A 25,702-nucleotide genomic window follows, 5' to 3' on the forward strand; every position below is an offset into this window, starting at 1 on the left:
AACAGGAGCTTTTATTGTGACGGTAAACCCATTGTGGATGGCAGTGTGGTGTCGTCCCCAGTAGGAAGGTCCGTTCGGAGGGGGACTCAATGCAGATCAATGAACTCAGCTAAACAAACGAGTTGGGCGGTCGAAGTTGGGACAAATTCTGGAATGTATTGTCTTGGTTCGTCATTAACATAATTCAACCAGCGAGTAGTGTATACAATTAGTTAAAACAGATTGATGAGAACGAACATATATCTCTATGTTGTATAGAGTTACATTTACAACTTTACTCAGCCAGCCTGTGGAGACGAGAAAATCAAGTCAGCCAGAAATTCTGAAAGGAAACACTCCATCTATTGGGAAATTCGGTAAAAGAAGATGATTTTTGCTAATACTGGCAACCCTTTGAGGAATACGCATCGTAATAAACAGGTAACAGCATCGACGGGTTTAATTATTCACAAGCTGACTATTCACGTACTATTACACGATGGTGAAATACAGTGTCCTTGTGGGTGAATAACTTACAGAGCAACATTAGCTTGCTATCATCAGCAGCTTAACGTTAGCTAAATATCACATTTGTTTTGCCGTCCTTTGGTTGATGTTCGTGACAAATCCTGATGCTGACGGCGAAGTAGCCCAGCTAGCTAGCTAGCTAGCTCACTTGTAATTATAGAAATAATTGTTAACGCTGGTGCCTAAATCTGTGTTTATAAATACAAATTAAGTGAACCAAAAGCCTAACCAAAACAGGGTATACACATTAGTCCACGAGAAAGTTGGTGGTAGAATGTAAATAACGTCTGGTCTGTGTAGTAGAGTAACTAAGCCTATGGCTCCGGCGGTCTATACTGTAATTACATTAGTACGAGTTGTTAAATATTTTTAGTGAGGGAATAGAGCTTAAACAGGAAGTGTGGTTAAACTCATTACTAGTGATGTTAATGTTAAACAACCTTTAATGTCAACATTTTACAGAGGTGCAAACCGCACCGTTACCCCCGAGAAGATGATTGTGTCCTGAGGTAGAATTGGTGTTGACTTGTAAACAGACTTGGCTTCTAGTAACAACATCGAAAAGGCTGGCAACTGACTGCAATGCTACACTTAAATATTTGAAACAAATCTTACTCTCTCTAACAATCCCTTTACCATGTCGCGTAGGTCATTGTGTCAATGAAATTGACTGCCCGTCATGATATGTTGAAAGGTGGCCCTGAAATCTGCAGTTCGGCTACTGTAAATCACACTTCAATTTCCACCAGATTGGTACCTTAGAGAGGGTGCAGGAAATGTACTCAATCCCCTTTCCCGATTACCTCTGTATGGTGGATGATGACTTAATGTTATATGATTTGAAGGGTTGATTTAGTCGAGTAAGCACTGGATTACACTAACCACTTTTTTTTTGCCCTGCTGTGACAGCAGCACTTGGTGTTAGTGTTAGAGCTGGGCATGGAACAGTGTTTGAGGGCGAGGCCTCTTACTGGAAGCTCTGTGTATTTACAGCTCGGATATGACGAGCTCTCCTGGTCTGGAGCAGGCTGATAAGATGCCGTTCTCTCTCCACCATGGCCCTTCAGACTCCCTCTGCTCAGTTTCTCAGGAAGGGGCTTGAAAGCCACTTTATTTCACTGTACCCGAAGGGTGTCGATTTCACCTTTATGGAGTATGTCTTTTTTTCAGAGGATTTGTACTTTGTAGAAATGCTCTTTGACAACTAGAAGTCTTGACTGGGCCAGTGGTGTTGGGCCTGTCCTGCTGCGAGGTGATCAAATGATTGGGGGTGGTTTTTAAGACTCTCATGAGCCATCTCTGAAATGAAACCAGCATTCTTTTTCCCTTAGGAGATGAGTCAGCAGGGAAGAATACTTTGAATCCCTCTTTTGAGTGCACAATCCTGCTTTTAGCATACTAAAGTGATAATGTTAGTTTGTGTGCTGCCCACTCATAAGGTTATGTTCCCCTCCACCAAGTTAACGATTTTCAGCACCACTGCTTTCTTATGGACGAGCCTATCAACTCTCTCATCCTATAGAATCTACAGTGAATGCTTTTAACAAAAAAATATTTTGTAACGTGTATTCAGTATAATATTCATTAACGTGCATAAGTGGTGTATGGGTAATGATATGGACTGGAGGTCTGGGCAATGTGTGAGAAAGTCATCTTTTGCACAGGTGGAACTGTACCTTCAATGAAGCTGTTGTAGCCTGTGCCATGAATGCACATGCAGCTGATTGGTGGACTCAACAGGAGACTGGGGTACCTGTATAAATGGTGCCTTTGTCTGCAGGCCTCTATTGAATTTTTTTTTTTTTGACCAACGCATGTTTTCAACACCTTCCAATCCAAAATGAGCTCCATAGAACACTTACCTTTGATACAGGTATTAGCATTGCCTTTATAAAGCTGGAACTAACTGATGGATCTCTTAACATCTTTTAATATTGGTATTAGCTCAATAAACCCTTTAACTTATAGGTTTGTTTTTTCCGCCTCATCTACACTACATTTCTCTCTTTTTCTCCTCATGATCCTCACAAGTCTAATAGAAGGTTACCTTGGTCTTTGAACATCACAAATGTGTATGTTGGTTAATGCACTCTGTTTGGTCAAAAGAAACATACCGGTAGTCTATAACAAAATGAAAGACAAGTAGCCCGATAAAGTAAAAAGAAATGTCTGAGCCAAAAGTATTTCCAGTTGATTTAAACCACTTAGCTTGATCATGTCCAAGTGTGTTTTGGTGCCCTGTGCAACCAACTGATCTTCTTGTACAGAGGACTGTGTCGTCCCAGCTCCTCCTAAACTCTTGCAGAGTGACCTCAACAATGCAGAATGCATTTTGTGTGCCGAGAATCAGAGGATTCCTGCATTAATCTCCTCTGTGCCTCTGCCTGAACTGGCAGATGGGAGCTTTCCCAGATTTTTTAGAGGAGCCCTAGTCTGTTTTTATTACTGACTTAGCGCTTCTGGACTCTTCACAGCTGCCTGCCTTAGAAGGTGACAGGAGCAGAATGGAATTTGAGGTTGGGATTAATATTGTATTGGTGCAATTGTGTGTGTGGTTTCACATGAATGGGTTGATTTTGGATAAAAGTTAAGTCGGCTGTTATTTCTTTTCTGGAACCACTTGTGCATGCGTGCACGACAAACATCCGGATAAACACGATCGGCCTGAGGATTCGCGGGTCAGTGGACCTTTTGAGTGCACGGCCATTATTGAGTGTAAGGTCATGGCTCGGAAGGCAGCCCTCAGAGTTAATTGCGGGGGCGTCAGGCCCCTTTGTGGCAGGGCGGTGTTTTCATCCTCAGATCTTTTTGTTCACACTATGGAAAAATGGTAAGACTAATAAAGGAGAAATAGAAAACACACACACACACAAAACTCCAACAGGCCATCTGAGAAGGCCAGGCAGCTTGAGTTCTTGAAAAACAGGCTGCGGTCGGGTATGGAGGACTGAGCTGGGAGCACGTGAGTGTCTGGAAGGGAGCAAGTCCAGTCTAAGATTGCTCAATTCTGTCACCACTTCATTCCTGGGATTCCATCCTCTTCTTCACTCCCGCGATCTGAAGCGGGGGCGGGGGGAATGGGTTGTAATCAGTGCCTGAAACCGAACCGTATTAAAAGGGGGGAGAGCTCTCCAGATTAGAGCATCTGCTTCCATTGAAAAAAGAGAAAGGGCAGGCCGGATGTGATTGAGCAATCGCATAAGGGGCCTCTTTATAAGTGCAAGAATGAGAGGAGAAAGAAAGCCATTCTCAACAGCATGGTCACCATCTCATGACAGGCCACACAGCTTTTAGCCTGATATCTGAGAACTTGGATCAAGTGACATGAGCTCATGTTTACAAGAATTTCATACTTGCGTGAAATCAAATTCCCTCTCACAGTCCCCTTGTCTTATGTGAGAAACAAAACATATGGATTAATATTTGAGATTGCAAAGTCTCTCTAAAGACATTGCTACTAATAGACCTAGAGACTGGTACCAGCATTAATGATTTAATATCAGATTAAACAGTTTCAACTGAAAGACAAAAACTATTGAAATAGTTGAATGCAGTTTACATAGTCTATATAGTACATGGCTGAAGCCCAATGATTGAAGCCTTCTAACTCCTTGAATGCAGTTTACATAGTCTATATAGTACATCGCTGAAGCCCAATGATTGAAGCTTTCTAACTCCTGGTGAGGCCCACAGTAGTCTCATTCCTGGGTGGGGGTTGCAGGCCACTGCTCCCATGGCTGAGTGGCATTCACAAACATGCCTCTCTCTCTGGCTGCTTGGCTGCCTCTGCATATGACTGCGTCTGCATGCCCTCCCAGGAGCTCCTCTGAAGCAATGCTGGGAGTATGGAGCTTGACATGGCTGGGTGGGAGTCACTGGTGGGGTGCAGTGGGAGAGAAAGCCCCCTTCTCTCTCTCTCTCTCTCTCTCTCTCTCTCTCTCTCTCTTTTGCTCGCTCTCTCGACCTCTTAGCCTAGTCTCATTGCTTTGAGCCCCCATGGACTGGACTGATGCTGACTGCAGAAGTTGTGAAGAAGACTGCACTGCAGATGTACAACAGTGCTGTGAGATTTTCAGATTTCCATGTCAGAGACTTAGGCTAAGGGGCCCATGATGCCTACCTTGTGGTGAGAGAACCTTCAGTTATGTAGATATTTGGTGGTTAAACTAAAATAAATGCTTACATCACTAAAAACCATCACCTCTTGCACACCATTGCTGGTCTCTTGAAAGAAGTTAGCCATGAAACAGAGTCTGAAATCAGTAGCAACGGCAATGGCCAGTCCAGCGTAGGTAGTCACAGCCCAGTGACCCCATTGCAGTGGGTGGTTGACTTTCAGACCCACTTAGCCGGTCAACATATTGGATTATGTTCCATTTGATGCATATCACAGACATCCTACAACCACGCGGCCCTTTTCTCTTCTACCCCGAGCTGCAGGGCAGCCGTTGTTTGTTTGCCTTTCATACCAATCTGTTGTTCTACCCCCCTCCCCCTACTGATGCCATTTTGTGTGTTTCTCCTTTTGGCAGCCTCACGTGGCCCCTTCCTCACACCCCATGGCTCCACCAAGCCCCAGCACCAACAGCAGCACCAACAACAGCAGCAACAGCAGCACGGCTGGATGGGAACAGCTCAGCAAAACCAACCTGTACATCAGGGGACTGCCTCCAAGCACCACCGACGAAGACCTGGTCAAGCTCTGTCGGCCGTGAGTACACTTCCTTTCATTACGCTGCATATTGATTGGCTATTGATCTACCCTTCAGCCCCCGACTCCCCCCCCCCCCCCCCCCCCCCCCCCCTTTGACCTGAGAGGTTTGGTGTGAAAAGAAGGGGCGGGGGGATAAAAATCCTCACAGCTGTCCTTCTGGGTTTAGATTTGATAGAAGTGTCAGTGTTTGTTCTGTAGTCTGTCCTGTAGCACTGTAGTCCTTTTGTCCTTGAACTCTGAAGTGCCAAGCATAGTAAAGGGGGGAAAAAAAACATGCATCCATCGTTAAGAGCCTCACTAAATACACTTTATCAGGAATGATGTAGAGTTATTTTTCTACCTGACCTCTAGAAAGATACATTGATTAGGTCACCAGTCATTTATTTCCTCTCACATCCATCTTTCAGAACAATGTGAATCCAATCAGCGCACACCAAGCCCCAGTTACAAGGGAAAGATGAAGGTGTATTTTGTGTGTGTGTGTGTGTGTGTGTGGTTGCGCGCTTGCAGCTCTTGCATTTACATCATGGCTTATTTTCCTGTCTGCAAAAAAAAAAAAAAAGAGTTAGCTAGGGTATCTTTTAATCATGTTCAGGAATCCAAACAACTTTGAGAAAAATTGAGGGGAGAAGTCACTAGGTTGGAACCGAGGCTGGGCTCTTTGATCTGACCTGATTGAAGAAGGGGTGGGGGTGGAGGGGCCTTGGGGAATGAACAAATGATGAAGTCCAGTACAGGAGCAGGTTTGACAGGGGCGTTGGATTTTAATTTCAAATGAAAAATGATACAGATGACTGCAAGGGCAATGAGAGAGAGAGAGAGAGAGAGAGGCAAGCAGTATCTGATCCTAAACCTTGAGAGGGGTTCAGGTACGCTCAGTGGTGGGTAGGCAGCCTGCCTTAGCCTGGCGCTGAGCTCTGGAACTCATTGTTTCATTGTAGCCCTGCCACACACTGAAAGACCACACTGAGGTGACTTTGAAATCTCATTTTCCCAAACCCCTCAGACCCTCCCACCCCCCAAACCACTACCACTCCACAATGAGATGTTGACTTTGCAGCACATTCAATCTCCTATCCAATCCGTTGCCGCGTCCCCGTGGGTGTTCCACAAGGAGGATGGAGCTGCTACAGCAGGTGCTGGTTACAGCAATATCAGTTTTCATCTCATCTCCCACCCCTGGTGTTATTGCCGTCACATAATGCTTTCCATGTGTAATAAACATGACGGACATTTCTCTCGTTAGTTCATAGGCTAGTCAGGCACAGCGCTCCATTTGTTCCTGTGTTGGAGTCCGCTGTGGTAATGGGTGTAAAGGTTATCCCTCATTTGGTTGGACAGCGAGCAGTTGCCTCAGCTGCAAGCTGACTCCTAAATGGAACCAGAGATTCTGGGAGGATCATGTTTCGGGACCATTTTGCGGGTATTCAGGTAACATTGGTTTCCGTCTCGCGTGCCAGCTTTATCGAGCCGTGGTACACTGTGGTTAACCTACCCTTTGGACAGCACTTGCCTTTTGAAGAATTAGGATTAGCACTTGGGAGTTTAAAGTAAGTGTGAGGAGTTTGTGCTGCTCTAAACGTTAGATGGACTTAGCCCTAATCCTGTCTCGATAGTTAAAGCGGTTTTACCCTTTGACTTTTGGGTTTGCCCCATCCCGCTCCAGCGCTAAATGCCGTCTGTCCTGATCCTCCTGGCCTAACAGACGACATGTACAGAGTTCATATTTGACGAAGGGGAGTTTTGAGTCCTGGGAGGTTGACTCAGTTTAGTTTTCAGTCTTGCTAATTGTTTGTCTGGAGATTAATCAGCACAGTGACGACGATGAGCAGCAGAGCTCCGGTGACTGTGGAACAGAGCGGTAGGGTCTAGAAGGAGACCCAGCGGGTGAAACGGGAGAGCACCTACACCGTTCCCCCCAGCAGCCATTCTGATTGGCCTCTCCACTTTCATCCACTCCTCCAACAAATTCTGATGGATGCTTTTTTTTTTTTAAATGGACAAGTGCTGATGGGTCAAGAGGCTTGTTCTGTGCCCCTTTAGTTTCCTTATGTCATTCTTATGGCCTTTACTCACAAAGAGGATCTGTTTAGTTCTGTGCTGTCAGCAGTGTACCAGACTCCTAAGTGACTATACTGCAGTGAGGCACTCTCTGCTTCACCATATGTCTCCACCGCTCATTATGCTGAAGCTGTCCTCTCCATAACCCACCCCACCCTGCCTTACAGCACGGGTAATCCCGTGCCTTTTTTAACCGCTCATCTTCCAGTATCTCTTTGCTCTTGACTGCGGGGCCAGGGGTACAGGGGGGAGGGGGGGAGGGGAGGTTACTTGTAATTGATTCATTTTGGGTCAATTAGCAGGAACCTCCGGTGCTGTGTGCTCTCCGTTCAGTGCAGAGGCAGAAGGTCAATGTGGCCCGCAGAGACCGACACGTGCTCTCAACGTCAGCCTTCGTAATTGGATTTCAACCCTCATGGAAGATTTCTTTTTTTTTTTCTATTTGGTCATTAAATACAGGCCCGTACTCCTACACCACGGTGGCAGTCCGAAGGTACAGACATATCAAAAGATCCTGACAGGGTATTCTGGTGGCCCTGGATCGTAGGGAGTCGAGATTAAAAAAGGAAAATAAAAAAAAAACAGCTTCCAGCCCTCCACCTCCCAATGCAGGTCAAGGGTCATGCTCTCAATTCCATTCCACCGCGGCCCCTCTGCCTCTGCTTTTTTAACGCCCCCATAAATCATCTTTTTCATGACACCATTTTAGCATAACAAATATATCACCTCCATCAGGTAGCACATGTGGGTGCAGGAGAGCAGACCCCAGCTCTCCATTCTTGCTCTGACAAAACCAGTGGCTTGTTATTGTGGAGAACCTCATCACTGTCATCTGTGCTTTGGTGGCCAGTGCTAAATTCATTCGTCAGAGCTGTCAACCACACTGCATGACACAATAAAGCACTGGTGGTTTCGCACGGTGACGTATCAGCTGTGTGAATGAGGCTTGACTATTGCCTGCATTTTAAAAGAGAAATGAGAAGTTGAGGTTTAGGAAGGGGGCTGGCAAGTTGTGTTGGTTTATATCATTCATCTTTATGCTCACTACTGTGAATGAAGGGAACTCAATACAGAATTGAGGTTGTTAATTTTTTTTTGTGTGTACCTGGAATAAGAATATTTCATAAAAGTTGGATAGGTTTAAAATAATAAAAATATAAATAACACAATATCATTTTATTTATCTTTCATGTTTTTGTCCCTTGGTTTCACAAAGTTTTGTGACTGTCCTTCACATCATTGCCTGCAGTCGTAAATGCGGTGCACGACACTTTAATTAGTGGAGTCTTGTGCTATATGGAATGCTCAAACACGCATGGAGACAACTTCCTGCCCGGCGTACTTTGGGAATGATGTCATAAATTCTTGTGCAAGCCTCCCTCTTTTGTGTGTTTTTATGGCAGACTCCCACTTTCGGCCAGCTAATCCTGCTCGACAATGAACCTCTCACTCACTCTGTCTCTCTCTCTGGTCTTTTTACAGGTATGGCAAAATCGTATCAACAAAGGCCATCCTGGACAAGACGACAAACAAATGCAAAGGTGTGTACGTCCTGTTTTCTTAGGGGTGTTCAGCCTCACGTTTCAGGCATTCCTCTCATGCCTTTCATGCCTTCCTGGGAAAACATTGCTTGTTTGCGTCACAAATGAACTAGGCAGGGCTGCTGCAGCTGAGGACTAACTGAGAAGGGTCATTTCTTGAAGCTTCAAAAAGGTCCTTAATCCTGACACTGCGTACTCTGATATTAAACGTTTTGCATTCAGCACAAGTAGTATGGGAGTGTCCATGGTGTTTGATATTGCAGTGCTCACCCTCGTATTTGTAGGTATTGTGCCAGTAAGTGGCTCCAGAGCTTGGCCTCCTCTGCTCTGTTTCATTTAGCTGCCCGGAGGGTCTGATTAACCGGATGAATCAGGCGACAGGCAAAGACCCAGGCAGAGGTCTCCTGTTACCCCCACCCCAAGCTCTCAGTGTCCCCCCTTCCTGGGGTTATTTTTGGTCCCGGCCTTGATTGTTGGGCTGTGAGTGCTATGGGAGGACCTTGGACTGAAGTGACAGATCCTGCACCTCCCTGTGCAACACACCTACCAAGACCCCGGGCAGAGAGCCCATCAGGGCTGCACTGCAAGGGCAGGCTCAGGGCATGTTAACACGGAGCCTGGATTGTCTGAATCCGAAAAGAAATGTTATCGGATTGGCCTCTCGTCCGCACGAATCTGCCGGATTGGGTCACTGAATTGCAACCTTTTGAATCCGGTCTCCAGAGTGGGTAGATTCGAACCCTCCAGCTGATCCGTGCACTTGTTCGTTTAGACGCCCAATCCGCACACTTTCTAACCCAATGACGTAATTGCCCCACGTGAATGCCTTCTAACCTCAGCCTGAACCCTCATTAACCATGCTGCTTCACTTCATAACAGCAACAACATAAACTAAATCGATGTTGTTAAGAAGCTGGTTAGGAAAGGGATGACATTAAAAAGCCACACTTTAATATATTACTGTTTAATCTATTTCCATCAGACCATTGTTTAAAAACAGTATGACGAAGTGCGCGATTCTAATTAGTCCTGTTTGAGTGCTGTGGTAACACTTTATGCGCATGCTCCATGACGTCTTTACAGCGGATTCAACCACTCCGCTCCAGCGTTTCCGTCTGGACACAGATTTTTCTTGACACGGCTCTGTGTGGATGCGATAAAAATCATGGACATGATATTTTAGCTGCGCTGTGCATGTCAGGTCCATTGGCTGCTTAAGTTAAAGTCATAATGATCTTCCCATTTGTCCACTCAAAAAGTTATAGGCCAGTATCGTATTATTGTCTATGCAAAATATGACTTGATGTCTCAATTCAGATACATTTAAATACTTTGCATATGATGAGGTATGTTTACCTACTATTTGTTCAATTCACTGTTCATTTACAAAAATGCAACGATTACACCACATTGGAATATTGTGAAATATTTATTTTTTAATTGAAATCAATTAGCTAGGCAGACAGGATTCTTGCTTCTCCCGGTCGATGGATATATCTGCAGAGCAGAGGAGCTATCTGTGGCGTTGCGGGTGTCTGAAGGTTACGTGTCCGCAGAGTCGGGCCTTTAGTGTAGCCGGGACTGAGGTTGAGCCCGAGTGCGCTCCCAGGAGACAATGAGCCCACCTGATCTCCGAGCACCAGGCCCCCACAATCTGCAGCCTCTGCACTTTCCGCCTGAAAAGCTGGAGGTCAAACGGCCCACCCGCATGTCACCCCACCGCTCCCTCACCAAGGCTCCTGTTACACCGCGCGCACACATCTACCCTGCAACGCTATTAAGCAGATTACCTTTTCCTGCTGTGCTGCTTTAATATCGCACGATGTGATATGCAGTGGATTTATTGTATGTTGCCCCCTTCCTGTCAAAAGATCTACCATGTTATTGGCCTGTATTCTGTATTCTCTGTATTCTTATTTGCCTACTGTCTGCATTCCCCGTACTCATATGGGTCTCTGCGTCTCCAGGTTATGGCTTTGTGGACTTTGACAGCCCGGCTGCAGCTCAGAAGGCCGTCACCGCCCTGAAGACTAGCGGGGTCCAGGCCCAGATGGCTAAGGTGAGCACATGGCTGACACACATCCTCCTCTTCCCCCCACCACCACCCCCACCCCCCTACCCCATTGCCCCTGCACGAGTAAAGAGCCAGCACATGGTCAGCGTGGCTCTGTCATCCGGAATTTCAGAGCACAAGAGTGTCAGCTTTCATTCCAACACCACAAGGGTCTGGGATCATGTCCCATTTATAGCTGGCCTGAGTTGAAGTGGATTACTGAATCGGATAGGCATCCGTCTGAAAGGGGTTCATGTCCCCCTTCGGTGGATCTCGGTGTGTTGTTAGAGGCCAGAAACATGAACCTTATGAGTATGTGTGTGTGTCTGTCTGCATGGTGGGTTTGTGTGTGTGTGTGTGTGTGTGTGTTGATGTTTTGTTAGGGCATTGTGTAGAGTGTGCAGTGTAAAGCGAAAGTCGTAATTTTTCAGCTGCGGGCCAGCATTTTTTACAAATTCCAGAATGTTTGCAAATCATAACTGGGTGAATGCGGCTTTTTAAAATCGACAAAATATTGCCTGTGGTCGTTAAATAACTGCTTGAGTTAACTGTAGTTAAAACGCTGCCTTTGTCTGTTGCTATCCGAGAGGTAAATGGACTACAAAAAAGTCACTTAGCTAATGCGTCACTAATTTCACAAGGTGAGCAGAAGCTAGCTCCGGGGTCTGGGATCCCAAGTGTTCTCACAACAATCATGCAGGTAACTTAAGTAAACACATTGATTACCTAAGGGTTTGAAAGACGCAATCTGTTCCATAGAATAAATCAAACCGTTTAACGCTTCTTTTCTTCTTAAGCATGTTGGTAGCAACCTCACACAACAGTTAATTACAAAAGACAGACCAATATCTACATTTTAACTTGTGTTAAACTTGTTGTTATTTCACTCAAACCAACTTTGCAAAAACCCATTCATTTTTCATTATTCATTATTGCTTTGGAACTATGTTTAAATGCCAACTTGCATACTTTTACATGGGCTGCATTTGGTTTTTGCTAGCCTGGATACCAGCCCAAACCCCGCCCACTAACATTTTTGTCAGGGAGATTTGGTCTGGCTCTGGGTTAATTGGGAGAGAGTTTCATCGGTAGGATCAAACCGGACCAATCAAATTGGCAGGGCGGGCTTTATACGTTGATGGACAGATACCAACGCTTGAGTTGAATTAACCGGTAGATTCGAACTCCGACCAAGATGGCCGCGTCTCGGGTGCTTAGTGGGGAATATTTTATGTGAATTAAGCTATCTAGCCTACACGACTTTTTAATGTCTACATTGACTCGGTTAGTTGTGCATGTGCAACACGAATGTTACAGAGTATTGTTTGTCTTAACTAAAGTTCTCTAGACCATTATTGTTATATCATTGCTAACGTGTACACAAAAAACCCATCGAAATAAACTGTAGCTTGTAGCCTTAATGCTAATTAATTAACGTGAGCAGGCATATCTCAACAGACATTGACAGCGCATTCATTTTGAAAGAGGAACAGAGAAACGCGATTGAGGCATTTGTCATTGAAAAGATGTTTTTGCCGTCCTTCCTAGGGATCAGGTAAAAGTTTAATCTATCAGATGGTAATAGGCTACTACGTTGCTCTGATTGGTTCTAGGTATCCAATTCAGCGAATAGGCATTTTCTTTCCTGGTTCGTTGAAACACGCCCCATAATCACAGCCCAAAGGTCCGGTATCAGACTCATATTCTGACTAGAATCATGAGTATGACATCGTCAGGCTAGGTTTTTGCTATACTTTATTCTTGTCTATTCCGTTGTCGTTATATTTAGTTTCTGTAAATTGCAGACATTGCGCTTAGTTTGTGTGTCTGAGTGCATGTGTGCGCCTGTGTGTGTGTGTGTGTGTGTATGTGTTTGTGCGTGTGAGTGAGTGTGTGTGTGGGCGTATGAGTGTTTGTGTGACAGCTCCCTCTTGTTATCAGATGAGGGCTGACCAGGCTGCAGAGTGTGGTGCCAAGAGACTGATTGCTGGTTGGAGCCCACACACACCAGTGATGTGCTGGTCCACTCACAAGTGACCCAAACTCACCCAAGGCTTTAATTCTCCCTGACCGCAACTCCAAACACTAATATGTTGCCTGGCCCACTACCTAATTTATCCAAAAAAGTGCAGTCTTGGTTACATTAATTCATGCATTCCCTTGGCTAGGTAAAACCTCTACTTTTAAACATGATCAGAAAGCCCTGTCACACATTAGCTAAGCCTACCTGGAACATTTACAGTCAAATACATTTGGCACAAATACTTAACTTTCTTGTACATTTCATATTAGTCTATAAGGCAGTTTAGCTGACAAGTACCATGTGTGGAGATTATTGAATATTTTGTGAGTTGCCAACAATGCTTGTGAAGAATAACAATATTTTACTGGGCTACTTATCATTGGCCTAAATCCTGTGTTAAGGCTGTTGATAATTGTCCCCAATGCTGCTGTCATCTTTGCATCTTCACACACTTTCGTCATTGTGTGTCTCTGTACTCTCCTGATTTGAGCTTTTCCCGCACTGTTTTCCGGCATCTCTCCACACACACACATGCAGTTGTCAGTGGTAAACATACGCTGCATCTTCTTTCAATTTGATTCCTTCAGCCAATGATGCTTTTGTAAATTATTTCTTAAATATTGATATTACTCTTTAAGTTATATGTGACTAAGCTGCAAAAACTTAATTTAGTCGACTTGCCCGCAAAAAATATTTTAGTTTGACTCATAACTGCGGGTATCCGCCCATTCCACATCACAGAGACACACACACCGACACACACAGACAGTGTTGACAACAGGGTGACGCATGAGGAAAGGAATCCTCCCAGGGGACACGTGTCCCTGGCTCACTGAGAGCTCTGAAGAGCACGCTCATCCCCCACAGCCCCCTCACACACTCTGATCCATGCTCACTGCCATAGGGGAATACTGTTTCTTAAAGGCTCCCTCACACTCACTACGTTCCTTTCCTCATGGGCAATAATAGTGTCTGAGTGAATGCGTGAGTTAAGAGGCATGTAGCTGACTTTGACTTTTTGGTTTCGGGGAAGCACCAGTTATGGGAGGAGTGCGATTAGGGTTTGCGTAAAAGGGAGTTACTCAGAGTTCTTATGAAGCGGCTTTTTTACCGGTGCTAACCGCTTGCACACTCATTCAGGAAGCAAGGTTCATTCCTGAGGGGAAGTCACACCAGCTTGTGTCAGAATGAAAGGGGTCAGAGAAAGAGGGGAAAAAAACATAATGAGAGGAGATTAAGGGAAAGGATTTGCAGCTGTGCAGGTTTTCCAGGCTGATATTTTTTTCCTTTCTTTCACAATTAGTCACAATTCTTTTATTTCTTTCTCTTTTTTTTGGTCTCATATACCTCCTGCTGGCTCTTTGGGTGAATATGTGATTTGCAGACTGTGACATTGGTTGGATGGACCACAGAGCTCTGGCAATTGTGTTAAAAGTGAACTTTTTGTGACTCCCTGGTTGTGGTGGGAGTCAATTGGATGGAGATTTCACATTGTTGGTCTTCAAAGGGCAACAGCTCGGTAATGAGTGGGAACAAGGTAGTTTACATTCTTGGACAGAAGAAAAGGAAGTAAATAATTGGAGGTCGCCATGGCAACTGGCCCTCTGAAGCCATGGAGCCCAGGCCTGTAAAGCCCAGCAAGAACACTCCGATTCAGGACCCCGTGAATGTGCAGGCTCTGTGCAGGCTCTCTCGATATGCCTCCATGCACCTATTTCATTTCCATTTAAAATAAATCTGGCCTTCCGGGGCCTATTGTTAGCCTTCGCTTGCGAGGAGGGTCATGGAAACAGAGGATTTTGTGTGAACTTTTGGTCCTTGACTGTTCTCAAAACTTTGTCTAACTTTAGTAAGGCTGTGGTAGTTGGTTGAAGGAAATTGTATTATTTACTTTTTTGCAGTTCTCCCTTATCTAGCTCGAAGAAAAGGTACTAATTGCGAGAATATCTGAAGTTTACAAGCAGTTTATAAATAACCTTACTTAATTGAACAGATTCAAACAAGTATTAAAATACATAATCCACACATAAAACAATGCCGTTATGAAGGCTTGACAATGCCAGCAACCGACATTTGCTAATAAGTCGTATATAAACATACATTTCAATGCTGCCAGACTGTTGTTAAGTAGCAAATATAGTCCTTTTCATACAGAGATCCTGTCATTATGCAGGCTTCGCTTGTTTATACTGAACCTAACAGAGGTGGCATAATTACGCCTCAGTGTGTCCTTTTGCAGAGCATTCCAGTTTGCAGAAGCAGAGGCGTCATGTTTACCATATCATGTAGCTTCACCTATAATGCACCGTTTGAGACCACTTTGAGAACTTTGAGAAAATTGTACTAGAACACCACTTGAATACAACTCAGAAACTCAGAGAAAAAATATCCCCTGGTACTTTCAAAAACAATGACTTAGTTTCGAACTTAGTGTCGGCAGGCTCGTGGCGTATACATTTACCAAAGTTGATGTGCTTCATGCTTTTCATATCAGATATGTGTGTTCTGACACCTCAGTAGTCCTGCTTCATTTTCGTTAGCTGCTAAGCTGCGTCAGACCCCTGTTCCACCATTGTGACTGTCCCTTTTACACAGACTTGTGTCCGCCTCTATGACTACCTCCACTGCTGGGTCGATGGCGGAACAAAAATGACCCCTCAAGTCCGCCTCCATACCTTTCTACACAGAATGGTGAGGTGGAATGACAGCGCTATATTCGCGCCTTGTATAAAGCCTCTATGACAAGTGATTGACAGTGATCTAATATAAACCAGCTCAGTCAGATCGACAGGTCTCACTCCTGTCTCACCTTCTCCTGATCTCAGCTCTCTTTGCCCCATAACCTCAAACCTCCCACTGAGAGTGCTCTCTCTCTCTCTCTCTCTCTCTCTCTCTCTCTCGCTCTCTTTCTGTCATTCTCTCTATGGCTGTTTGTCTCTTTGTCCCACTAACTTCTTTCCATCTTTTCCATTTCTAACTCTCTTTCTTTATATCTCTCTCTCTCTCTCTCTCTATCTATCTATCTAAACCGCTCTCCCTCACACACTCTCTTATTTTCTCTTACTCTCGCTTCCACCCCCAGCCTACACACTCTCCCCTCCCCTACCCATTCTCCCCTCCCCCCCCCACCACCTCTGAAACGCTAATCCCATCCCACGGTCACGCTGGCGCGAGCTTTCTGAGCACGCCGGGTCACATGACGTCCGATGACTGTTTAGCTGCTGACCCCCTTTTTCAGTACAAAAACAGATGTCTTATCTGCCTGCCAAAAAACCGGGGCCGCCACCGCTGCACTCCAAGAGCAGGTCCTCACGCAACCAGGCTCTGCTCTCCCCGCCCTTATGTCACTGGCAGGATAATCGAGTTTATCTGTTGGTTTCGCTTCCAACCTACGCTATGAAAGCTTTTCTGTTCTGAACACACAGCAGTGACCATTCCCCATCCTGACCTTCTTTGAAGCGCCAGACCACATTACTCCTCCCCGAAAAAAAACCACGTGTTTAAATGCATTATCGTGTTGGCAGGTACAGAAAGCTCGCTGTTGCAGAATTCTGTTTTCCTCATTTCTGCTTCAGCTCCTAAGTCCCGGAGTTGCACAATGTTCTCTTTTCGTGTTGTTTACAGCTGTTTCGCAGACGTTAGCTGCAGAGACACCCTGGCCTCATATGAGCAAAGAACCCAGAGCAGTGTTTTCCAGCAGACGATGTGTGCGTGGCTCTGTGGAGCGACCATAGCTGCAGAGAGGTCCTCTGGCCCAGCTCAACCTGGCACTCCTCTTCTCTCCTTTCCTCTCCTCTCCTCCGACCGAGCACTCTTTCCAAGCACTGGTCTCTCCTTTGTGGTCTCGGAAAGTGATTCATTGTTCCAAATAGTTGGCTGTTGATTTTTCTGTCAATGCATTACTTAGATAATCCAGCCTCGTCCTCTGTGAGCCTGATTGCAGCATGCAGCTGATGAATATTAATGGGGAGTGGACGGGCTCCCAGGAGAGCTGTTTCCGTGGCGTTGCGTTTCTGCTGACGCCGTTGAAATACGTGGGGGAGGAAATCAGCTGATGTGTGTGTGTGTGTGAGGGGGTCAGGCAAGAGCTGCATGCAAATCACCGCTCATCGCTATTCACACTATCCCTTTTCTCTCGCTAAAAGAAACAACAACAACAAAGGACGAGGTAAAGAAAGGAGAGAGAGAAAAAAGAGAGTTGTCATCAGAGTGTGGCAAACAGAGGGTGAAACGGAGAGCGAGAGTAAGCGGGATAGACATACATGAATGAACAGGAAAAGGGTGCATGGCTAAATTGTGTGTCACCTAGTCATACAAAGCCAAATGTGACCGGAGGTGTGCCATTATGTCAGCAGTCCAGGTGTTCTGTGAGGCTAATCAGTAAACAAGGTCTGTGCGACCGTGACAGAGAATCCAGCTCACGCAGTCACCTGTCTGCACTCACAATGGAACAGGCTAGGATTTTGCACATTCGCATATTTTAGGCGCATTTGCAAATTAATATGCGAGTCTGTGTGTGTTTTCATTCACTGTAATGCGACTAGCGTTGGGATCAAAACGCTGTTAAGGCAACTTCTACATGGGAAAAATGAAATTGCAACAAATTCAGATTCCCCCGTTTCCAGTCACATTATACCTTATGCGAATAGAGAGTTAATCCACCCTTCTCAAGCAAATTGATATCTTATTAGTTTTAGAAGATTGTATGCGAATATGAAGCATGTCCACTCCAATTGTCAAAATTCGCATTAAGAAGTTGGAAGCCCAGCTACTCTCTCCTCCAGACGACTTTGCATTACCGTCTTAATTTGATTCTGTAGAGACTAGCCCCCACTTTCTGCTGGCACACTTGACACGGGCAGAACACCATCAATTGTATCCAGTGTAGCCTAGTCGGAGTGCAGTGCTGAATTAATAAATAAGCACCTTGCAAGCCGCTGTAACAGTAAAACTCCCATAACCGAAGAGCGCTGTCATCACTGCCACTACATCTTTTCGTACTGCACACTTGGCGTCAATTAGAGGTGTGGCTGCTGATTCGGTCATCACTTCAGGGGAAGTCGCGGCCCTTTAGGGGAAAAGGTACTGTAGGCTGTTATAAGGCTGTTTCGCTTTTCAAACTTAAACGTCCTGGTAAGGGATAGCCAACGTTTTGTATGAGGATTATTACTGGACATTTTCACTGGCAAGTTTTTAACTTATTGGTTAAAATGTACCAGGCAAGAAAACGATAGTTAAAGGGAAACCCTGCAATGTAAGTGTAAGGCCAACGTGGGAGATGATGAAATTTCACAGAGTTCTGGGTGTTTTTTTTTAGCTGTCTGCTCCTTCGATAGATGTTATCAGACTTTCCGTTTTGTTTTCCCTTCTCCTCACCCTCTGCCTCTTCTGGTTTCTCTTTCGTTTTTCCCCCTCACAGCAACAAGAGCAGGACCCGACAAATCTCTACATATCCAACCTGCCCCTGTCCATGGACGAGCAGGAGCTGGAGAACATGCTCAAGCCCTTCGGTCAGGTCATCTCCACACGGATACTACGAGACTCCAATGGGTCCAGCCGTGGAGTGGGGTTTGCCAGGTGAGGTCGTAAGGTCAAAGAATAAAGTATTAGGGGTTTGAGGGGACATTGAAATGATGACCCCTTCTTTCTTTTTCTCATATCGCACACAATCAGAAACTTCCTCTGATTCTCTTTGCCCTTAAAGACAGCATGTCTAATTTTAGCACTAAGTTTACACCTTCATTTGTCTCAAGGAGGAAAAACAATGATCGATTCCATTGCAGATTTGCAATGAGACCTTTCAGAGGCTCACAGAACTGCACACGCACACACACACACACACACACACCCACTGTACAGGCACGGTTTCATTATGACCAGCCTGGGATTATTTATAGCTTAAAAAAACCTGGGCCACTTCACTAAGTGTGCTTACGTAAAGGGGAATCTTGGGTGACAGCACCAACCGAAAAATGCTGTCAATGATTTACACACAACTTGTGTGGGTGCGTGTAGTTGTGTTTGAGCACTGGTACTGGAAGAAAAGCTATGCACAAGTGGCCAGGACACGTCCTCACATGCCTCTGCTCCTCGAGAGCAAGGGAATCTTTGTTGACCTCACATACTCCACGGCGCACCTGAATCACAGGATTAAAGTCCACTGCCATTGAACGCCCCCGTAGGAGATGGAAAAATATAACACAAACATTTCACCCAAAGATCCCCTCCACAGGCCCCAGCTCCCCTCCTCTCCCCCTCAACCCCCTTTGGCCCTCCGCAGATTCGACGGCTCCTCTCATCTTTGTCTTTTTTGTGTTCCACAGGATGGAGTCCACGGAGAAGTGCGATGCCGTGATTAATCACTTCAACGGGAAGTTTATTAAAATGCCACCCGGTGTTCTGGGTAAGGAAGTCATACATCTATTTCAGCCTATTCTTCAGTCCCCGGCTCCACCCCCAAAGTCTGATAAATCATTCGTTTATAATTCATGTAATCGCCTCTCCTGTGAATGAGTGCGTGCCGTGGGCGTAGTGCTCTGACAAGACTACAACTCAGCCGGCACATCTGAATGAGTTCGATTGAATTAAGAGAGGTGGATTTCAGTTAGGGATAAAAAATGGATCAGTTGCCCTAATCAAGACAGTTGTTTTTTAATGGATATGACTCACAACCATTTCCTTTAACATACTCTGACGACAGCACAGCTTACACTCCATGCACCCTGTTGGTGTTAGATAAGAGTTCGTAGCAGTGGAAAGGCCTTCACCTCCTGGATGGAGAGAACCATTTTGAAAAATATGTCTTATCAGGGCCATCCTTTCTCTTTCATCATGTTTTATGATGTAGAACTATGGACAACCGTCTACAGTCCCTCCAATATGTCTTTGTCATTTGATAACTGTGTAACAAATAGAATTAGAGCTCTTGTAAGAGCTGACTGCATTGCAGTCCCTAGAAACCCAAGAACCCTAGAAACACGAGCGTTCCTAATCCCGGTGCCAGGGAGTGAGTGAGTGAGTATTGATTTGTTTTGTTGTGATGCAGTGTCAGTGGGCTTGTTTCTGAGACGGATGGCTGTGAAGCGAGCCATGGAAGTGCAGGGGAAGTAGGGAAGTAGGAGGAGCGGGAGCGTGGGGGAATGGCCTGGTGCGGCCTTCTTCCCAACTCTAAGCTTTTTAATTGGATTATTAGACTGGAATAGTCCTCATTTGGCCACAGAGCTTTGAGGAAAGGGATGGCATGGGATGGGGGTTGGTTGGGGTGAGGGGAGGGTGTGTGTGGGGTGGGGGGGGGGGGGGATTACTGCATGGCAGCTGCCAAATCAGATGTCTATATTCTTTCTTGTTTATTATGAGTGAGGGGGGGGGGAGTGGACGTTTTTAGCATGAGCACTCACGGTTACTGACAGTACTGAAAGCTGGGCGGACAGTGTCAAGTGTATTTTGGGCTATGTTTGAAAACCCCTTTTCCTTCTCTCTCTTTCTTTCCTTCTTTCTGTGACTGTCTTTCTCTGTCTTCCTCTCCATCTCTCTCTCTCTGTCTCTCCCTCTGGATCTCCCCTCTGCAGCCCCCTCTGAGCCCTTGCTGTGCAAGTTTGCTGATGGTGGGCAGAAAAAGAGACAGAGCCAAAACAAATATGTTCCGAATGGCCGTGCGTGGGCACGAGATGGCGAGGCCCGACTCGTAAGTCTGCCACTCTAGCTCTCTGTCCACAGTATGTCTGTGTGTGTGTGTGTGTGTGTGTGTGTGTGTGTGTGTGTGTGTGTGTGTGTGTAAGTGTGTGTGTGTGTGTGTGTTTGAGTGTGTCTATTTCTACCTGTCTATCTCTTCACTTGTCTCAAATTAAACAAAACCTGTATGGATGTCTAAAGAGAACCTGGATGATAGACTGTAAATGTAAACACTGTTTATAAGCCATGTTGAACTCCAGTCCACCTAATGAGACGTGGGGTTTTCCATGGGCGGACAGGTTGGAGGATCACATTCAGATAGTCACTCCCATCCGTTCAGGCAGGTGTTTGCTCCAGCCATAAAAGACCTCTTATCCACCCTGAACTACCCTGACTGACCTGACTGCGGGCTCACGTTGCAAGCCCTGCAGACATGGTTGGCTGGGTGAATGTACAGCTCCTGCATGCGTGACATGTAAAAAAAGGCATGTCGCCATGCATTGTTGTCGCTGAGCGAGCCGCAGAGAACAGATTGAACTCCGAAATGCATGTGCTCTGTGTTGTTAGCTTCGGTCTCATGTTCTATTGACTTTCTCTGCAGGCCGGAATGACTCTGACATACGATCCCACCACAGCTGCTATGCAAAATGGGTAAGAGACACCAGGAAGGAAGGAACACAGAATTCTCCATTCGACTACTGTGTCCTGTGCTGATGGATCCGTGTCCTGCTATATAAATCTTTTCCTCATTGCTCTCTCTCTCTCTCTCTCTGGCGCGCTCTCTCTCTCTCTGCAGATTCTATCCGGCTCCATACAGCATTGCAAACAGGATGATTGCCCAGACTGCCATGTCTCCATACTCCATCTCGCCTGTGTCCACATACCAGGTTAATATCTGCTCTCTGCTTGGCCCTGTTAATCTCGTCGTTTGGCCGATGATGTCAGTATAAAGAGTAATTGTGCGGTCAGGGACCATGGGCTTGTTTGCATCGCAGTTAAGTACCTGTGAGAAAGTCCCTTGGCCCTGATAGTGCTGATCTAAACAGCAAAAAGTGAGAACGCCCAAAAATAGCTCTTGGCAAAGCAAGCTGTGTTTACAGTGTGTGTGTGTGTGTCCGTGTGTGTCTTTGTGTGTCTGTGTGTCTGTGTGTGTGTGTGTGTGTGTGTGTGTGTGTGTGTGTGTGTGTGATGTTCCAGGTACAGAATCCTTCCTGGGTGGCCCACCAGCCCTACATCATGCAGCACCCGGTAAGAGCATATCAGCCTCACTGTTTGTTTATCCACCACTCTATCTGTCTTTCTCGCTCTGTCTCTTTATCTAACCGTCTGTGTGTCTGGCTGGCTGTCTGCCTCTCTCCCGACACCATGCCAGTTCAAAAGTTTACTTTCTACAACAATTTCTTGTCTGCCCGTTCTCATTCTGGCCCTGTGGTTGAGAGCTTTGGTAATGTTCCGGAAGGCGAGCGCCAGCCCCGCTACGCAGAACCCACTGCAGCTGTAGAGAGTGTGCTGCATTCACCACATGCCCACCATCACTCCGATGCTGAAGACAAATGTGTGTTTGAATGGAGACAGATGAGACAGGCGATCCTGCTGAGTCATGCATCGTGGTGGTGGCCTTGTGGGAGATTGGATGCTGCAGGATTAGCAGGAAAAAGACAGATTTCTCTGTTTCACTTGTGCTGCTCTGCTGCTGAGCACAACCCGTCCTGAGCCTGGCTACCTGCTACTGAGCCTGTGTGAGGATGGAGCCCGTTGGCGTTTGTGATGCACAACAACTGAATTTGTTCCCCAAGCTCCAGTTTCTGTAGAAAGGCATATGTATTCTCAACTGCTATTATGCATGACTAAGAAATGCTAGGTACCAAGAAATCCATTCTAACACCCATCTCGGCTCACCTTTGTTTTTATCGGATGGTGGCCAATATTCTTGCAGTAGATTGGAAAACGATACCTTCTGATTGATATATACTGTATTTGGAAGTAAACCCTGATAACAGAAACAGATGGTTAACAGATTTAACAACAGAAAGGACCCGCTGTCAAGACATCAAACCAACTTCCTGTAATGCAACCGTGTAAGAGAATGTCACGTTTGTGAGCCGTGAGATGTGCATCCAGCGAAAGAGGCCTGACACGTCCTTCTGCTGCTCTCAGCTGAGCCCACAGCTCGTCGCCGCAGCAGTGCAGGCTAGGCGTGGGTCTGGGAGAGGAAACGGTGGCGGTGTTGCGCTGGAGGAGATGCGTGAGTGCGGTTGCAGTAGCTGGTTAGAGCAGCGCTTCCTGTGCGAGTGGGTGGGTGGCGGGCTCCTGGCGGACTCCTGTCGCTCGGCGGAATTTTTCCTGTCGCTCTGCGGATGTGAGGTTGCAGCTGATGAACCCCCTGTGCAGGGCTTGGCACAGATGGAGCAGAGGCTGGGCTCAGAGCCACCCGATTGTCCCGAGTTCTCTCTTCTCTGCCCCTCTCTCTCTCTCTCTCTCTCTACACTTCCTGACCCCTCCGCCCCTCCTCTCTCAGTTTCAGTTTCATCTGCTTTTTTGCATTGAATGCAAATTTGAAATGCGGATAAAGAGCAGGTAGTGGTGTGGGGAAAGAAAATGCACAGAAAATGGCTTCCAATGCAGCACCTAGGGATGGTGCTGCAGTGAGCCTGACCAATGCAGTTAGCTGGTGGTGTCTCTCAGGCGTAGGCACAGCTCTGGGTTTCCTTCCTCTCTTTCTGTCTAATGGTCTTTCTCCCTGTGTCTTTGTACACTATCACAATGTATACAACATACTCTGTTACTCCAAATGTTTTTTCTACGATCCAGCCACTGCAAGCCAAAAACACATGCATGGAAGTGAAGTTAAACCGCTTTGATTGTATCTGCAGTAGGCACTTTCTCTGTCTCTCTCTCTCTCTGTCCCTGAACTCACCCTCTCACACTGTGTCTGTGCCAGGGAGCGGCGATATCGCCCTCTATGGACTATTCTATGTCACTGCAGCAGTCGTCCATGATGAACCCTCTCGCGCAGCAGATGAGTCACCTCTCTATGGGCAGCCAAGGAACGGTGAGCGGACCCCTCAGGGCTCAAACCCCACAACACACTAGTAGGGTCAGGAGAGAATGACTCACATAATTATTCACATTTCTGTTTTGGGGCGAGGGGGAAGACTCCAGTAATTTGCATCATGTGCTCACATAGGTTCCCTTAAGTCTAAGAGAGTAAACTAAATGTTTGATTGTTTGTTTGTTTATTTATGTATTTATTTGTGTTGTGTTTTGTTTCTCATCTCACAGTTCATGGCCGCTAACACAGCTATGCAAGGAACCTACATCCCCCAGTATGCACACATGGCAACCACAGCCGTCTCTGTAGAGGTGCGGTTGGGTTTTTTCACACTTTGATGTTTGTGTCAGTGCTGTGCTGGTTTACAGTCATAATACATGAGAAACAATCTATTGTATATCTTGGGGTACATTTTTATGACAATCTTTCCATGATAGCTCTGTACTTGAGGATAATTAGATGGCGTTTTTATTTTATTTTAGGAAAACAGTCCACAACAACAACAGGTGGAGTCACCTGGGGATCACTCCCCATACACTTATCAACAAAACAAGTGATGACGAGGTACGGCACGGCCTTTCTAACACACAGCATCGCCTAAGCCTCATTGTTTGTCCTATAAAGGCCTAGCTAAAAGCATGCCCCCTTATTCTATTTTCTTTTGTGTTTGTGTGGTGTCCTTCAAACAGATAAGACTGAGGATCCCATGGGGGCGGAGTGACGGCTAAAACAATCATAACTTCCTGTGATGAACTCTGGACACATCACCCTTTTTGCACAGGTTCAACAGTGACTCGCTTCCGTTTGTCAAAACGAAAACAGCCGAAAAACTATTTTCAGTAGTGCAGACTGTGTTTGATTTGACTTTCATCAGTGGATGCTAATTCTGAAAAATTGAGGAGGAGGAAAAAAAAAAAAAAAAAAATGTTTTATTTTATTAAAAAAAGAACGTTTATTTTTTACCATGAATTGTCACATGAATGCTAGGACTCCAATGGGCATGTGACACAATGTTTAAGATGCATGAGAGTAACCTTATCTGTTGTTCATAATTTTTTTCTATGACTTTCATTTTGTTCTTTCTTTTTTTTTCTTTTTGTACTGAAATAGATTTGTGTGTGTGTGTGTGTGTGTGTGTGTGTGTGTGTGTGTGTGTGTGTGTGTTGGAAAGTGTTTTTTAGCCAGACATCCTGAAAAAAAGGATGTTTTGTGCTTGCCGTGTGAGTGTTGCTATGGTGAAGTGTTACATGTCTTTGCTTGTAAAGTGTTTGTTTAGTTTAGTTTTTTTCTTTTCTGTTTTATCATACAATTTGCCTTAAGATGTTCCACACTATAGCTGTACAGGCAACCTCTGGAGCTAGGACAGAGAGCAGGAGAAAGCAGCTTTAAACGCTCTTGCCTTGTAGATCAGCTGGATAGGGCTTGTTTTAGGATTTAGCTGAGCAAATTCGCTGTGGTTTTGTCGTAATTTTTTGCTTTATCTCCCTGATCTGTGTTGTGCTTCTTTTTTTTTTTTTTTTTTAGATTTTTGAAAATGTTTCTGAGTGATATGACTTCCAGGATCTGATGATTTGTGTGTGTTTGTTTGTTGGTTTGTGTTTTTTAATAGGATGTAATGTTAATATAATCAGAGGACCTTCTGACCCTCTGGTTGTTTGAATGTGGTAGAAATTCTGCTGAATGATCACATTTGAATTTTGCCTTTCTAGATTACTTGGTGTTGTAGATTTAGCTTTGACTTTTAACATGTTGGGGGTAGGGATAAGGGTTCACTTTGGTTTGGAGTCTTTTTGAGGGGAACCATCCTCTGTCATTTGGCAGGATGTTTTTTTTCTTGTTTTCCTTTAAGCATTTTCAGTTGAAATGCAAAAACAAACTTGGTTGTGTAACAAAGCCTTCCATTGCACCCTCTGCAAATGTTCAGTGGCGTTTTAAGTTGAGAGAATATGTAGATTTTAGAGCATCAAGGTTTCTTTAATAGGAAGCTAAAAAACAACTTGGCACTTTCAACCGAAGTTTACTTCACCAAAGACAGTGAACTAGTAAATAATGGCAGATCGTGAGATTGGATTATTGTCCA

General features: G+C 45.4%; 1 protein-coding gene across 4 annotated transcripts; it reads left to right on the top strand.

The window, feature by feature from the left end:
• Window positions 1-113: 113 nt before the first annotated feature.
• On the top strand, window positions 114-25,685 carry rbms1b (RNA binding motif, single stranded interacting protein 1b). Of its 4 annotated transcripts, none has more exons than XM_080839469.1 (14): window positions 114-420; window positions 5,040-5,218; window positions 8,765-8,823; window positions 10,791-10,882; window positions 18,319-18,476; window positions 19,223-19,302; window positions 20,468-20,583; window positions 21,172-21,221; window positions 21,367-21,457; window positions 21,768-21,818; window positions 23,512-23,622; window positions 23,853-23,933; window positions 24,105-24,186; window positions 24,312-25,685. In XM_080839469.1, exons 1-13 carry the CDS (start codon window positions 367-369, stop codon window positions 24,177-24,179), a joined length of 1,197 nt encoding a protein of 398 aa, XP_080695595.1. In that variant the 5' UTR covers window positions 114-366; the 3' UTR covers window positions 24,180-24,186; window positions 24,312-25,685. The 4 variants fall into 4 exon arrangements, with proteins under 4 accessions (XP_080695595.1, XP_080695596.1, XP_080695597.1 ...); XM_080839470.1 differs by having other exon boundaries at window positions 23,557-23,622; XM_080839471.1 differs by having other exon boundaries at window positions 23,560-23,622.
• The last annotated feature ends 17 nt before the right edge of the window (window positions 25,686-25,702 follow it).

This window comes from Sprattus sprattus, assembly GCF_963457725.1.
Source record: "Sprattus sprattus genome assembly, chromosome: 5".
NCBI classification, from domain to species: domain Eukaryota; kingdom Metazoa; phylum Chordata; class Actinopteri; order Clupeiformes; family Clupeidae; genus Sprattus; species Sprattus sprattus.